At 48.9% G+C, this 18,669-nt stretch overlaps 1 protein-coding gene across 2 annotated transcripts in view; it reads right to left on the bottom strand.

Moving 5' to 3' along the window:
• Positions 1–249: 249 nt before the first annotated feature.
• dph1 (diphthamide biosynthesis 1) overlaps positions 250–18,669 on the bottom strand; it is a 105,299-nt gene continuing 86,879 nt past the window's right edge. For both annotated transcript variants that reach the window (XM_036961178.1, XM_036961179.1), the window contains exons 10-12: positions 18,475–18,553; positions 3,108–3,242; positions 250–2,716 (exon numbers count right to left, since the gene is read on the bottom strand). In XM_036961178.1, coding sequence (XP_036817073.1) covers positions 2,618–2,716; positions 3,108–3,242; positions 18,475–18,553 — 313 coding nt within the window. In that variant the 3' untranslated portion in view covers positions 250–2,617. The remainder of the gene's footprint in view (positions 2,717–3,107; positions 3,243–18,474; positions 18,554–18,669) is intronic.

Raw genomic sequence — 18,669 nt, 5'->3', positions numbered from 1 at the left:
TGATAGGTTGGAGGACATCCTCTGGACGTTGTCATAATTACTGCGTAAGTCTATGGAAGGGGGTGAGAACCATGAGCCTCCTAGGTTTTGTATTGAAGTCAATGTACCCAGAGGAGGACAGATGCTAGCTGTCCTCTGGCTACACCATGGTGCTACCCTACAGAGTGCTGCTGAGGCTACTGTAGACCTTCATTGCAAAACAGTGTCTTTTAATCAATTATTTGGTGACGTGAATATATTTAATATAGTTTTATCTGAAAAGGATCACTTTTGAAATGTTTTACAATTTCACTGAGGAGAATGGTCCTCCCCTTCCTCCTCTGAGGAGCCTTCTCTGGACCAGAAAAACAAACAAACAAACAAACAAGCACATACTAGGAGTCTGAAAGTTAGCAATCAGTTGGTGCAACACATCTTTTGGGTTTTACAAAAGTGCTATTTAAGATATACTACAGTGGAGGCTGCTGAGGGGAGGACGGCTCATAATAATGGCTGGAACAGTGCAAATGGAATGGCATCAAACACATAGAAACCATGTGTTTGATATATTTGATACCATTCCACTGATGCCGCTCCAGCTGTTACCCTGAGCCCGTCCTCCCCAATTAAGGTCCCACCAACCTCCTGCGATACACTATGACCTATATATTAACACATATCTTAAGAGGTCTCAAATGTTTTATTGTATTTGGGGGATATCAACATAATGGTTTTGGGTGACCAACATAGGAACTGGGTTACAATAAACACCAGCTGACCGTACAGCGCAAACTGATAGCAGTCAAACGCCTACGTAATCCATGACACCTGTTGTCTTTGAGAAAGGAAAGGGAAATACCTAGTCAGTTGTACAACTGACTGCATTCAACTGAAATGACTTAGTCACGTGACACATGTGCACAGGAAGCTCATAAGCAGTCAAAAGCAGTCATAACCCCTCCATAACCCCACCCTGGCCAATCCTGCCCTAGGGACAGGAAACGGGGAGCTGCTGGCAGAAGAAACATGATGGCAAAAACATTTGGAGAGAGAGGGAGAGGGGGAGGGATGCCAAGGGAGATGGAAGAGAGTGGAGTCACATTCCCCAAACATCTGGAAACAATTACACACACTGAATACAAAAAGCACACAGGGTTCTTGGAAGGACACCCCCAAGCACACTCACCCACTACACTGCCATACAAAACAGTGATAAATCAATCCCCCATGAGCTCTGGTGATTTAGCAGCACTATCAGAGTGGGGCTAAAACACACTGGCTATGCAGATTTCTCCATCTAGTGGCCACTGCCTCCCACTTCATCTCTGGTCCAATGAACCTGTGGTGCAATATGTCTGACACAATACATCACAGATCATACGGGGAGAATTTTCTCACATAACATGTTTTTCTACATTTGGCCATATATGTGCATTGGATCAGAGTCTCTGTGGAAGGCAAGTCTGAGAGCAGAGGTGGTGCAAATACTTGGATTACTTCAGTTACCAAGAAAAAACATTTTTTGTTTGAAACAGAGGAAGTACTACCTAGACATATTGGTTTAGCATGCTCATTTCTGTCTCCATTTAAAAACATTATTCCGTGCCTGTGCTTAATAAACATATCCCAGGGCTGTGGACAGGTACAGTGCTATAGTGTTTATGTTTTAAAATATGTAGGTAGGGATTCTCTGTGGGTAAGGATCCAGACACTGGACAATAAAGAAGTAAACAGCAAAGAGAGACACTAGAGAGGATATTCAGTTTGGCTTTGCAATCCACCAAAGTTTACTCAGCTTAATTAAGTTTGATATTTTCTCTGCAGATCCTACAAGCATTAGGGAGTGAAGATTCTTTATTTATCTGTTGAATGCAATCTCCTGCCAAATCCCCACCTCCCAATATGTCAATTATACCTCAACTGAAAGAACTCTGTTTTCCAATGCTTCTATTCAAACCAACAAGACAACAGCCAGTAAACAAACACCTTTATAACTCACTAGCTAGCCTTGTGAGGGAAACGCTGAGGTGTCGAGCATGGTGTAATGTGATATTATATACAGTGACGTAGCACATTACCCAATACAACATCGAGGACCTGGGCATCTGGTGGGACCAGCAGTATCTAGCACCTGTGCTTGTGATTCGAATGAGATGCGGCTGTGACTGATCTGAGTAGAAGCTGCAGCACAGCAGGCCTTATCGGGGGGGGCTTGTGACATCAGAGAGACTGTGGTAGATAACCTAGGGAGATGTACTCGGAACCAGCCTAGGCCACATCTCACACACACACTGAAAGACTCCTGTCATTAATAAATAATGAGTGGAGAGCAAGTCGTGACTGACTAATACACAGCCCTAACCAGGAGCTCCTGTCTGACACACACTTCTAACTGCTACTGATTGGTAGACATGTTGGTTAAAATATTAAATCTCTCTCTCTCTCTCAAACTTTGATGCAGTAATGTCCATTCCATCAGGACAGTAAATATAATGGAGGGGTATCTGAGGTGAAGTGTCTCTGGTTCTCTGTACTGCTCTCCGTCTCCTAGGGGAGGTGAGGTGTTGAGCAGGGCTCAGAGTGAAAGCCATCCTGAGCTCCAACAGCTGGTTGGCAGCCAGCAGTGGAGGTGTACATGTCATTCTCCCTGACAGCCAAAAGGGGCGCACTGGTTCTGTCCACACAGTTTAGACTGCTGTGAGGGAGTGGAGGTAGGGGCTGGCTGTGAGCCAGTCTTCTGTAGGGAAACAGTGGGAGAGAGTTAACATTTGGAACTGTGACAGTGCCTACCCCTAATAGTACCTACTCCTGATACAATGACAGGAAAACTCACAAGGAATGTTCATAACAATCAAATGCATACATTTGATTGTTGATCAAAGAAGTCAAAGAAGAAATGTAAAATCATGAAATGTGTTCTGTTGTCAGTGTACCGCTGGGTGTCACCATGGTGACGCGCTCGCTCTTAGTAAGCGCTTCCATTTAAGGCACATGACACACACACACACACACACACACACACACACACACACACACACACACACACACACACGAGAGGCTTCAAGCATTTTGGACACACTTGGTTTCACCCCCCCCCCCCCAAGTCATTAGTCTTCTGCCCTACTCACCTGTGTCTGTTTGCGGGTGGGCCGAGCTGGTTGGTTGTCGGGGTGGTTGGGCGCCCATGGCCCCAGGCTCTGATTGGAGTAGAAGTCCATGGGGTACACCTCCTGCCAGCCCACCTGCTGCAGAGCCACAGCTGCCTGGTAGAGGAGAAGAGGGGAGGGAGATCAGAGCAGAGCAGAGCAGAGAGGACAACAGAGGGGAAGAAGGAGAGAAGACAGAGGATAAACATAGATCATCTGCACACACAAACAACACAACCAAGAGAGAGGGCTTCCAGCAATCCATTCATTAGTCCTGTCCTTTTACTACTGCCCAACATACTGCCTAACATACTGCCCAACATACTGCCCATCATACTCCCCAACATACTGCCCATCATACTCCCCAACATACTGCCCCATCATACTCCCCAACATACTGCCCCATCATACTCCCCAACATACTGCCCCATCATACTGCCCAACATACTCCCCAACATACTGCCCCATCATACTCCCCAACATACTGCCCCATCATACTCCCCAACATACTGCCCAACATACTGCCCCATCATACTCCCCAACATACTGCCCCATCATACTCCCCAACATACTGCCCCATCATACTGCCCAACATACTCCCCAACATACTGCCCCATCATACTCCCCAACATACTGCCCCATCATACTGCCCAACATACTGCCCATCATACTGCCCAACATACTGCCCATCATACTCCCCAACATACTGCCCCATCATACTGCCCAACATACTGCCCATCATACTGCCCAACATACTGCCCATCATACTCCCCAACATACTGCCCATCATACTGCCCAACATACTGCCCATCATACTCCCCAACATACTGCCCCATCATACTCCCCAACATACTGCCCCATCATACTGCCCAACATACTGCCCCATCATACTGCCCCATCATACTCCCCAACATACTGCCCCATCATACTCCCCAACATACTGCCCCATCATACTCCCCATCATACTGCCCATCATACTGCCCAACATACTCCCCAACATACTGCCCCATCATACTCCCCAACATACTGCCCCATCATACTCCCCAACATACTGCCCCATCATACTGCCCAACATACTCCCCAATATACTGCCCCATCATACTCCCCAACATACTGCCCCATCATACTCCCCAACATACTGCCCCATCATACTCCCCAACATACTGCCCCATCATACTGCCCAACATACTGCCCCATCATACTACCCAACATACTGCCCCATCATACTGCCCAACATACTCCCCAACATACTGCCCCATCATACTGCCTAACATACTGCCCCATCATACTCCCCAACATACTGCCCCATCATACTGCCCAACATACTGCCCATCATACTCCCCAACATACTGCCCCATCATACTCCCCAACATACTGCCCCATCATACTCCCCCAACAAACTGCCCCATCATACTGCCCAACATACTCCCCAACATACTGCCCAACATACTGCCCCATCATACTGCCCAGCATACTGCCCATCATACAGCCCATCATTCAGTACATACCGCCTATCATACTGCTCAACATACTGCCCATCATACTGCCCAACATACTGCCCATCATACTGCCCAACATACTGCCCATCATACAGCCCATCATTCAGTACATACTGCCCAACATACTGCCCATCATTCAGTACATACTGCCCAACATACTGCCCATCATACAGCCCATCATTCAGTACATACTGCCCATCATACATCCCATCATTCAGTACATACTGCCCATCATACTTCCCAACATACTGCCCATCATACAGCCCATCATTCAGTACATACAGCCCCTCATACTGCCCATCATACTGTAGATACAGCCCATCATACTGTACATACAGCCCATCAAACTGTACATACAGCCCATCATACTGCCCATCATACTGTACATACAGCCCATCATACTGCACATTAAACCGCCCATCTTACTGTACATACAGCCCATCATACTGCCCATCATACTGTACATACAGCCCATCGTACTGCACATTAAACTGTACATACAGCCCATCATACTGGCCATGACACTGTACATACAGCCCATCATACTGTACACACTACCCATCACACTGTACATACAGCCCATCATACTATACATACAGCCCACCATACTGTACATACAGCCCATCATACTGTACATACAGCCCATCATACCGTATATACAGCCAATCATACTGTACCATACAGCCCATCATACTGCCCATCATACTGTACATACAGCCCATCATACTGTACATACAGCCCATCATTCAGTACATATAGCCCATCACACTGTACATACTGCCCATCATAATGTAGATACAGCCCATCATACAGCCCATCAAACTGTACATACAGCCCATCATACTGTACATACAGCCCATCATACTGCACATTAAACTGCCCATCTTACTGTACATACAGCCCATCATACTGCCCATCATACTGTACATACAGCCCATCGTACTGCACATTAAACTGTACATACAGCCCATCATACTGGCCATAACACTGTACATACAGCCCATCATACTGTACACACTGCCCATCACACTGTACATACAGCCCATCATACTATACATACAGCCCACCATACTGTACATACAGCCCATCATACTGTACATACAGCCCATCATACCGTATATACAGCCCATCATACTGTACCATACAGCCCATCATACTGCCCATCATACCGTATATACAGCCAATCATACTGTACCATAAAGCCCATCATACTGCCCATCACACTGTACATACTGCCCATCATAATGTAGATACAGCCCATCATACTGCCCATCATACTGTACATACAGCCCATCATACTGCACATTAAACTGCCCATCTTACTGTACATACAGCCCATCATACTGTACATACAGCCCATCGTACTGCACATTAAACTGTACATACAGCCCATCATACTGGCCATGACACTGTACATACAGCCCATCATACTGTACACACTGCCCATCACACTGTACATACAGCCCATCATACTATACATACAGCCCACCATACTGTACATACAGCCCATCATACTGTACATACAGCCCATCATACCGTATATACAGCCAATCATACTGTACCATACAGCCCATCATACTGCCCATCATACTGTACATACAGCCCATCATACTGTACATACAGCCCATCATTCAGTACATATAGCCCATCACACTGTACATACTGCCCATCATAATGTAGATACAGCCCATCATACAGCCCATCAAACTGTACATACATCCCATCATACTGCCCATCATACAGCCCATCATACTGAACATAGAGACCATCATACTGTACATACTGCACATACAGCCCATCGTACTGTACATCATACTGAACATACAGCCCATCATACTGTACATACAGCCCATCATACTGTACATACAGCCCATCACACTGTACATACAGCCCATCATAACGTACATACAGCCCATCATACTGTACCACACAGCCCATCATACTGCCCATCATACTGTACATACAGCCCATCATACTGTACATACAGCCCATCATTCAGTACATACAGCCCATCACACTGTACATACTGTACATACTGCCCATCATAATGTAGATACAGCCCATCATACAGCCCATCAAACTGTACATACATCCCATCATACTGCCCATCATACAGCCCATCATACTGAACATAGAGACCATCATACTGTACATACTGCACATACAGCCCATCGTACTGTACATCACACAGCCCATCATACTGTACATCATACTGTACATACAGCCCATTACACTGTACCCTACAGCCCATCATACAGCCCATTAAACTGCCCACCATACTTCCCACCATACTGTACATACAGCCCATCATACTGCCCATCATACTATACATATGTCATCATACTGTACATACACAGCCCATCATACTGTACATACAGCCCATCATACTGTACATACAGCCCATCATTCAGTACATACAGCCCATCACACTGTACATACTGTACATACTGCCCATCATAATGTAGATACAGCCCATCATACAGACCATCAAACTGTACATACAGTGCCTTGCGAAAGTATTCGGCCCCCTTGAACTTTGCGACCTTTTGCCACATTTCAGGCTTCAAACATAAGGATATAAAACTGGAAGTGGAACGACATTTATTGGATATTTCAAACTTTTTTAACAAATCAAAAACTGAAAAATTGGGCGTGCAAAATTATTCAGCCCCTTTACTTTCAGTGCAGCAAACTCTCTCTAGAAGTTCAGTGAGGATCTCTGAATGATCCAATGTTGACCTAAATGACTAATGATGATAAATACAATCCACCTGTGTGTAATCAAGTCTCCGTATAAATGCACCTGCACTGTGATAGTCTCAGAGGTCCGTTAAAAGCGCAGAGAGCATCATGAAGAACAAGGAACACACCAGGCAGGTCCGAGATACTGTTGTGAAGAAGTTTAAAGCCGGATTTGGATACAAAAAGATTTCCCAAGCTTTAAACATCCCAAGGAGCACTGTGCAAGCGATAATATTGAAATGGAAGGAGTATCAGACCACTGCAAATCTACCAAGACCTGGCCGTCCCTCTAAACTTTCAGCTCATACAAGGAGAAGACTGATCAGAGATGCAGCCAAGAGGCCCATGATCACTCTGGATGAACTGCAGAGATCTACAGCTGAGGTGGGAGACTCTGTCCATAGGACAACAATCAGTCGTATATTGCACAAATCTGGCCTTTATGGAAGAGTGGCAAGAAGAAAGCCATTTCTTAAAGATATCCATAAAAAGTGTTGTTTAAAGTTTGCCACAAGCCACCTAGGAGACACACCAAACATGTGGAAGAAGGTGCTCTGGTCAGATGAAACCAAAATTGAACTTTTTGGCAACAATGCAAAACGTTATGTTTGGCGTAAAAGCAACACAGCTGAACACACCATCCCCACTGTCAAACATGGTGGTGGCAGCATCATGGTTTGGGCCTTATTTTCTTCAGCAGGGACAGGGAAGATGGTTAAAATTGATGGGAAGATGGATGGAGCCAAATACAGGACCATTCTGGAAGAAAACCTGATGCAGTCTGCAAAAGACCTGAGACTGGGACGGAGATTTGTCTTCCAACAAGACAATGATCCAAAACATAAAGCAAAATCTACAATGGAATGGTTCAAAAATAAACATATCCAGGTGTTAGAATGACCAAGTCAAAGTCCAGACCTGAATCCAATTGAGAATCTGTGGAAAGAACTGAAAACTGCTGTTCACAAATGCTCTCCATCCAACCTCACTGAGCTCGAGCTGTTTTGCAAGGAGGAATGGGGAAAAAATTCAGTCTCTCGATGTGCAAAACTGATAGAGACATACCCCAAGCGACTTACAGCTGTAATCGCAGCAAAAGGTGGCGCAACAAAGTATTAACTTAAGGGGGCTGAATAATTTTGCACGCCCAATTTTTCAGTTTTCGATTTGTTAAAAAAGTTTGAAATATCCAATAAATGTCGTTCCACTTCATGATTGTGTCCCACTTGTTGTTGATTCTTCACAAAAAAATACAGTTTTATATCTTTATGTTTGAAGCCTGAAATGTGGCAAAAGGTCGCAAAGTTCAAGGGGGCCGAATACTTTCGCAAGGCACTGTACATCCCATCATACTGCCCATCATACAGCCCATCATACTGAACATAGAGACCATCATACTGTACATACTGCACATACAGCCCATCAGACTGTACATACAGCCCATCATACTGTACATACAGCCCATCATACAGCCCATCATACTGTACCCTACAGCCCATCATACAGCCCATTAAACTGCCCACCATACTTCCCACCATACTGTACATACAGCCCATCATACTGCCCATCATACTATACATACATGTCATCATACTGTACATACACAGCCCATCATACTGTACATGTCATCATACTGTTCATACAGCCCATCATACTGCCCATCATACTGTACATACATGTCATCATACTGTACATACATGTCCATCATACTGCCCATCATACTGTACATACAGCCCATCATACTGTACATACATGTCCATCATACTGTACATAGAGCCGATCATACGGTCCATCACACTGTACATACAGCCGATCATACAGCCCATCATACTGTACATACAGCCCATCATACTGTACCATACAGCCCATCATACTGTACCATACAGCCCATCACACTGTACATACAGCCGATCATACAGCCCATCATACTGTACCATACAGCCCATCACACTGTACATACAGCCCATCATATTGTACCATACAGCCCATCACACTGTACATACAGCCCATCATACTGTACATACATCCCATCATACTGTACATACAGCCCATCACACTGTACCATACAGCCCATCACACTGTACATACAGCCCATCACACTGTACCATACAGCCCATCACACTGTACATACAGCCCATCACACTGTACATACAGCCCATCACACTGTACGATACAGCCCATCACACTGTACCATACAGCCCATTACACTGTACCATATATCCCATCATACTGTACATACAGCCCATCACACTGTACCATACAACCCATCACACTGTACCATACAGCCCACCACACTGTACCATACAGCCCATCACACTGTACCATACAGCCCATCACACTGTACCATACAGCCCTTCACACTGTACGATACAGCCCATCACACTGTACCATACAGCCCATTACACTGTACCATACAGCCCATCATACTGTACCATATAGCCCATCACACTGTACATACAGCCCATCACACTGTACCATACAACCCATCACACTGTACCATACAGCCCACCACACTGTACCATACAGCCCATCACACTGTACCATACAGCCCATCACACTGTACCATACAGCCCATCACACTATACCATACAGCCCATCATACAGCCCATCACACTGTACCACACAGCCCATCACACTGTACCATACAGCCCATCACACTGTACCATACAGCCCATCACACTGTACATACATGTCCATCATACTGTACATAGAGCCGATCATATGGTCCATCACACTGTACATACAGCCGATCATACAGCCCATCATACTGTACCATACAGCCCATCACACTGTACATACAGCCGATCATACAGCCCATCTTACTGTACCATACAGCCCATCACACTGTACATACAGCCCATCATATTGTACCATACAACCCATCACACTGTACATACAGCCCATCATACTGTACATACATCCCATCATACTGTACATACAGCCCATCACACTGTACATACAGCCCATCACACTGTACCATACAGCCCATCACACTGTACATACAGCCCATCACACTGTACCATACAGCCCATCACACTGTACGTACAGCCCATCACACTGTACGTACAGCCCATCACACTGTACCATACAGCCCTTCACACTGTACGATACAGCCCATCACACTGTACCATACAGCCCATTACACTGTACCATATATCCCATCATACTGTACATACAGCCCATCACACTGTACATACAGCCCATCACACTGTACCATACAGCCCATCACACTGTACATACAGCCCATCACACTGTACCATACAGCCCATCACACTGTACGTACAGCCCATCACACTGTACGTACAGCCCATCACACTGTACCATACAGCCCTTCACACTGTACGATACAGTCCATCACACTGTACCATACAGCCCATTACACTGTACCATACAGCCCATCATACTGTACCATACAGCCCATCACACTGTACCATACAGCCCATCACACTGTACCATACAGCCCATCACACTATACCATACAGCCCATCATACAGCCCATCACACTGTACCACACAGCCCATCACACTGTACCATACAGCCCATCACACTGTACCATACAGCCCATCACACTGTACCATACAGCCCATCACACTGTACCATACAGCCCATCAAACTGTACCATACAGCCCATCACACTGTACATACATGTCCATCATACTGTACATAGAGCCGATCATACGGTCCATCACACTGTACATAGAGCCGATCATACGGTCCATCACACTGTACATAGAGCCGATCATACGGTCCATCACACTGTACATAGAGCCGATCATACGGTCCATCACACTGTACATAGAGCCGATCATACGGTCCATCACACTGTACATAGAGCCGATCATACGGTCCATCACACTGTACATAGAGCCGATCATACGGTCCATCACACTGTACATAGAGCCGATCATACAGCCCATCACACTGTACATACAGCCAATCACACAGCCCATCATACTGTACATACATGTCCATCATACTGTACATACAGCCCATCATACTGTACATACATGTCCATCATACTGTACATACAGCCGATCATACGGTCCATCACACTGTACATACAGCCGATCATACAGCCCATCATACTGTACATACAGCCCATCATACTGTACCATACAGCCCATCATACTGTACCATACAGCCCATCACACTGTACATACAGCCCATCATATTGTACCATACAGCCCATCACACTGTACATACAGCCCATCATACTGTACATACATCCCATCATACTGTACATACAGCCCATCACACTGTACATACAGCCCATCACACTGTACCATACAGCCCATCACACTGTACATACAGCCCATCACACTGTACCATACAGCCCATCACACTGTACATACAGCCCATCACACTGTACATACAGCCCATCACACTGTACATACAGCCCATCACACTGTACCATACAGCCCATCACACTGTATGTACAGCCCATCACACTGTACGTACAGCCCATCACACTGTACCATACAGCCCTTCACACTGTACCATACAGCCCTTCACACTGTACCATACAGCCAATCATACTGTACCATATAGCCCATCACACTGTACCATACAGCCCATCACACTGTACCACACAGCCCATCACACTGTACCATACAGCCCATCACACTGTACCATACAGCCCATCACACTGTACCATACAGCCCATCACACTGTACCATACAGCCCATGACTGTACCATACAGCCCATCACACTGTACATACAGCCCATCACACTGTACCATACAGCCCATCACACTGTACCATACAGCCCATCACACTGTACCATACAGCCCATCATACTGTACCATACAGCCCATCACACTGTACCATACAGCCCATCACACTGTACCATACAGCCCATCATACTGTACCATACAGCCCATCATACAGCCCATCACACTGTACCATACAGCACATCATACAGCCCATCACACTGTACCATACAGCCCATCACACTGTACCATACAGCCCATCACACTGTACAAAGTTCATAATCAAGGCTTGGGGCCAGTTCCATTCCAGTCATTTTCCATTGAGAACATGCATACGATTTAATTACTGAGCTGCCTGTAGTTGTTCTTTTCAATTCATGATTTCAATTCCTACTCATTTCCACAAATGACTGGCATTGGTATGTCATTGAGGTAGGGAGTGGGCTGATGGAAAAGGCAGAAGTGTTAGTGTTGGCCGAGAAGGAACAGTGAGGGAGAAGAGCACTGAATGGGCACAGCTTTATTCAGAGAACCATGGGACAATGTCTGACTTCACACATGCCAGACAGGTGTCAAAATATTGAGTGGGTGTCACTTTATTTCTACCTACCTAACTGTCTGCTTCCTAAATGGCACCCTATTCCCTTTATAGTGCACTATATAGGGAATAGCCTTTATACACTATATAAGGAATAGGGTGCCATTTAGGACACACCCTATAGTGCAGAGCAAAACAGGTGTTGGAGAGGAACTAACACACTGCTTTACTATGTGCGAGAATTACTTTGAGCCAATGATTCTTACTGGCTATGAATGGCATTAGTGAACATTAAGATAGAGATAAAAAGAGAATTCAATTTATAATACAGAAGATTTTCCAATTATCTCTATTAAAAAGACACGGGTCATGGAGAGATTTAATTTGATAAACAATTATGTAAATGATAAACAACTCTTGTATTGTACATGTTCTGCCTACAATTTCAATCATTTCCCCTTTGTTATCATGTTAAACCATGTCAATACTAGAGCCTGGACGATACCAGTATTGTGGCAAGGAAACAAAACACAAACCGGATTTAACTTTCAGGAAAACAGCCCTAATGCTGGAAATAAACTTCATTTTGTTGTCATCCAGAGTCACATGTATTTATTTACCAAGCTATATCACACAGTATTTTACATTCAGCTGGTTTTAAAAGGACCAAAGAGTTGTCTGCTTCGTGTTTTAATTTTTTTCCATGGAAAGAATATTGCAATACTGGTATCATCACAGCTCTAGTCAATAATGTAATGTATTCTTATCAATCACTCATTCCTCTTTCATCTCTGTCCCCCTTTCCTTTCATCTCTACTCTCTTCAGCTCAAATCTATCTCTTCCCTCCCTCTCCCTGTGTAAACTAGCTGCTCCTGCTAATCCCTTCACTGACAGGAGGCAAGTGTGTCTTATTGACTATAAATATAACATGAGACGCTCTGAAAATAACCACTGCTCCCTCTCCTCCCATATCTCACTTCCCTCTCCTCCCTCATATATCTCTCTCCTCACTCATCCGCCCATATCTCTCTTCCCTCTCCTCCTTCATCCCCCCATATCTCTCTGCCCACTCCTCCCTCATCCCCCAATATCTCTCTTCCCTCTCCTCCCTCATCTCTCTTCCCTCTCCTCCCTAATCCCCCATATCTCTCTTCCCTCTCCTCCCTAATCCCCCCATACCTCTCTTCCTCATATCTACCTCTTCCCTCTCCTCCCTCATCCCCCTATATCTCTCTACTCCCTCATCCCCCCATATCTCCCTCATCTTCCCAGTTCCTAATGCGCCACAGAGGAAAGCAGGGAAAACAGACGCAGATAGTCTATTAGAGAAGAGGTGAATTAACTTATCAAACGTACACACACAAACGCAGACAGCGCAAATAATTCATATGTATTGATAGTATCTGAAAAGGGCCGTCAAGGAAGCCAGGGAACATCTTACTAGAAGGCTTCTGAACACAAATGAACGTCATGGAGGGATATTACTACTGGGCGAATCACAGTCACACAGCGTCTGTAGTATTAGTCAATATCATAGCAGCAGCATAAACCGTGCATTATCACAGATATGGAATGTACTGACCTTGGACTATAGCTTAAAATAAGACCATGATGATGCTAATGCCCATACGACGGGCACCTTTCCCATTAGGAAACTAACCTAATATCTAAGACAATTAGTGTCTTAGTCACAATGTAAACTGTACATTTTAAGCGTATGACTCATTTTTAAACAGTAATGACTGATAGTGCTTACATTAACACCTCTTCGTGTCTCTAAAATGCAGCCCACCTCATATTCATACTCCTGTGCTTGATATCACTGTGCAACCAAAGCCTGTCTTAAGGGACGCACTACCTCCATAGGAGTACAAAAACAAACATTTGCTTATCAGATCCATCTCTTCCTAGTTAGAAAAACAAGCTGCAGCTGGGGTGCAGTGTGGCGAGGCCCCCAGCGAGGGGAGCTGGTCTGCTGTGCTGTGGTGTGAGAGAACACCAGTCAGAGAGAGAGAGAGAGAGAGAGAGAGAGAGAGAGAGAGAGAGAGAGAGAGAGAGAGAAAAAAAAGTGCAACCATTGAAGAAAAAAACACCATTGTAAATACAACCAATATTTATGTGTTTATTTATTTTCCCTTTTGTACTTTAACTATTTGCACATCATTACAACACTGTATATAGACATAATATGACATATGAAATGTATTTATTCTTTTGGAAATAATGTTTACCGTACATTTTTTATCTTTATTTCACTTTTGTTTTATTATCTATTTCACTTGCTTTGGCAATGTAAAAATATGTTTCCCATGCCAATAAGCCCCTTAAATTTAAATCGAATTGAGAGCAACAGAGCTGAAAGACAGAACATAGGGGCTCCTACTGAAGAGCTTTGTCCATACCCGTCTCTCTCCCCAGACCCATCCAGCCCACCTCTCTCCCCCCAGGCCCATGTAGCCAGCCTGCCTCTCCCCCCAGCCCCATCTAGCCAGCCTGCCTCTCTCCCCAGCCCTATTCAGCCTGCCTGCCTCTCTCCCCAGCCCAATCCAGCCAGCCTACCTCTCTCCCCCAAGCCCCATCCAGCCAGCCTGCCTCTCTCCCCCAGCCCCATCCAGCCTGCCTCTTTCCCCAGCCCCAATCAACCAGCCAGCCTCTCTCCTCAGCCCATTCAGCCAGCCTGCCTCTCTTCCCAGCCCCCTTCAGCCAGCCTGCCTCTCTCCCCAGCCCCAGCCGACCTGCCGCTCTCCCCAGCCCAATCCAGCCAGCCTGCCTCTCTCCGCCAAACCCCATCTAGCCAGCCTGCCTCTCACCCCCCAGCCCCACCCAGCCTGCCTCGCTCCCCCAAACCCCATCCAGCCAGCCTGCCTCTCTCCCCCCAGCCCCATCCAGCCTGCCTCTCTCCCCCAGGCCCATTCAGCCAGCCTGCATCTCTCCCCCAGCCCCATCCAGCCTGCCTCTCTCTCCCCAGCCCCATCCAGCCTGCCTCTCTCCCCACAGCCCCACTCAGCCAGCCTGCCTCTTTCCCTAGCCCCATTCAGGCTGCCTCTCTCCCCAGCCCAAGCCAGCCAGCCGATCCCCAGCCCCATCCAGCCAGCCAGCCTGCCTGCCTCTCTCCCCAGCCTCATCCAGCCAGCCTGCCTCTCTCCCCAGCCTCATCCAGCCTGCCTGCCTCTCTCCCCAGCCTCATCCAGCCTGCCTGCCTCTCTCCCCAGCGCAATCCAGCCAGCCTGCCTCTCTCCCCCCAGCCCCATTCAGACAGCCTGCCTCTCTCCCCAGCCCAATCCAGTCTGCCTCTCTCGCCAGCCTCATCCAGCCAGTCTGCCTCTTTCCCCTAGACACAGCCGGCCAGCCAGCCAGCATGCCTCTCTCCAGTCCCATCCAGCCAGCCTCTCTCCTCAGCCCCATCCAGCCAGTCTGCCTCTCTCGCCAGCCTCATCCAGCCAGTCTGCATCTTTCCCCTAGCCCCATCCAGCCAGCCAGCCAGCCTGCCTCTCTCCAGCCCCATCCAGCCAGCCTGCCTCTCTCGCCAGCCCCAACCAGCCAGAATGCCTCTCTCCTCCCAGCGCCATCCAGCCAGCCTCTCTCTCCAGCCCCATCCAGCCAGCCTGTCTCCCCCAGCCCCAGCCTGCCTGTCTCTCTTCCCAGCCCCATCAAGCCAGCCTGCCTCTCCCCAACCCCATCAAGCCTGTCTGCCTCTCTACCCAGCCCCAGCCAGCCTGCCTCTCCCCAGCCCCATCAAGCCAGCCTGCCTCTTCCCAGCCCCAGCCTCTCTCCCCAGTCCCTGCCTGCCTCTCTCCCCAGCCCCATCAAGCCAGCCTGCCTCTCCCCATCCCCATCAAGCCAGCCTGCCTCTCCCCAGCCCCAGCCTGCCTGCCTCTCTCCCCAGCCCCTGCCTGCCTCTCTCCCCAACCCCATCAAGCCAGCCTGCCTCTCCCCAGCCTCTCCCCAGCCCCATCAAGCTGGGCAGCCTGCCTCTCCCCAGCCCCAGCCTGCCTGCCTCTCTCCCCAGCCCCATCCAGCCTGCCTCTCTCCCCCAAACCCCATCCAGCCAGCCTGCCTCTCTCCCCCCAGCCCCATCCAGCCTGTCTCTCTCCCCCCAGCCCCATCCAGCCTGCCTCTCTCCCCCAGGCCCGTTCAGCCAGCCTGCCTCTTTCCCTAGCCCCATTCAGGCTGCCTCTCTCCCCAGCCCCATCCAGCCAGCTTGCCTCTCTCGCCAGCCTCATCCAGCCTGCCTTCCTTTCCTCAGCCCCATCAAGCCAGCCTGCCTCTCTCGCCAGCCTCATCCAGCCTGCCTGCCTCTATCCCCAGCGCCATCCAGCCAACCTGCCTCTCTCGCCAGCCCCATCCAGCCAACCTGCCTCTCTCCCCCCAGCCCCATCCAGCCTGCCTCTCTCTCCCAAGCCCCATCCAGCCAGCCAGCCTGCCTCTCTCCAGCCCCATCCAGCCAGCCTGCTTCTCTCGCCAGCCCCAACCAGCCAGCCTGCCTCTCTCCCCCCAGCCCCATCCAGCCAGCCTCTCTCTCCAGCCCCATCCAGCCAGCCTGCCTCTTTCGCCAGCCCCAACCAGCCAGCCTGCCTCTCTCCCCCCAGCCCCATCCAGCCAGCCTCTCTCTCAAGCCCCATCCAGCCAGCCAGCCTCTCTCCTCAGCCCCATCCAGGCAGCCTGCCTCTCTCCCCAGCCCCATCAAGCCAGCGAGCCTGCCTCTCAACAGCCCCAGCCTGCCTGCCTCTCTCCCCAGCCCCAGCCTGCCTGCCTCTCTCCCCAGCCCCATCAAGCCAGCCAGCCTGCCTCTCCCCAGTCCCAGCCTGCCTGCCTCTCTCCCCAGCCCCATCAAGCCAGCCAGCCTGCCTTTGCCCAGCCCCAGCCTGCCTGCCTCTCTCCCCAGCCCCATCAAGCCAGCCTGCCTCTCCCCAGCCCCACCCAGCCTGCCTCTCTCCCCAGCTCCAGCCTGCCTCTTACCCCAGCCCCATCAAGCCAGCCTGCTTCTCCTCAGCCCCTGCCTGCCTCTCTCCCCAGCCCCATCAAGCCAGCCTGCCTCTCTCCCCAGCCCCATCAAGCCAGCCTGCCTCTCTCCCCAGCCCCAGCCTGCCTGCCTCTCTCCCCAGCCACATCCAGCCAGCCTGCCTCTACAACCTCCCTAGCCCCATCCAGCCAGCCTGCCTCTCTCCCTCACTAGCCCCATCAAGCCAGCCTGCCTCTCTCCCCTGCCCCATCCAGCCTACCTCTATCCCAAGCTCCATCGAGCCTGCCTCTATCCCCAGCCAGCCTGCCTCTATCCCCAGCCCCAGCCAGCCTGCCTCTCTACCCACCCCCAGCCAGCCTGCCTCTCTACCCACCCCCATCCAGCCAGCCTGCCTCTCCCCTTCTATAGCCCCATCAAACCTGCCTGCCTCTCACCCTTCCTAGCCCCATCTAGCCTACAGTACCTGCCTTTCTCCCTAGCCCCATCTAGCCTGTCTGCCTCTCCCAGCCTGCCTGCCTCTTTCCCCAGCCCCATCCAGCCAGCCAGCCTGCCTGCCTCTTTCCCCAGCCCCATCCAGCCAGCCTGCCTCTCCCCCTAGCCCCATCCAGTCAGCCTGCCCGCCTCTCTCCTGAGCCCTGTCCTCAGTCCCATAAACCCTACCAGCCTGACTGTTACCTGCCTGCTCAGAGACAAGCAGTACTGATGAGCCCCTGCAATGTTAACACCAGAACCAGACATTTTCCCACATTTACCACAGGGTACACAACACCGCCTGCTCTGAGGAAGAAAAGTCATCAGAAGTGTGTGTATGCGTGCACGCTCTTGTCGTGCTTTGATAGTGAAAGACAGCAGCAGACAGTATGGATCGAGGCGAGATGTTGTAAGACGCCTGTTTACCTCATAGGGAGACAGCAGGGGTTTGGAGAAGGCTGTGCCCCAATCAATGGAGAGACGCGGGCAAGCGATCTGGACCCACCTGCAAGGAGAGAGAGACAGCAGAGAAAGAGGGAGATTGCATTAAAGAGGCAGTGCACATCTCAGATAGCAGGGTGGGTAGGTCCATGATGTGAATCTGTGCTGCTGCATTGGGCT

This window comes from Oncorhynchus mykiss, chromosome 24 (assembly GCF_013265735.2).
Source record: "Oncorhynchus mykiss isolate Arlee chromosome 24, USDA_OmykA_1.1, whole genome shotgun sequence".
NCBI classification, from domain to species: domain Eukaryota; kingdom Metazoa; phylum Chordata; class Actinopteri; order Salmoniformes; family Salmonidae; genus Oncorhynchus; species Oncorhynchus mykiss.
The sequence above is the reverse complement of the archived record's forward strand: the minus strand, read 5'-3'. Positions and strand labels throughout refer to the sequence as shown.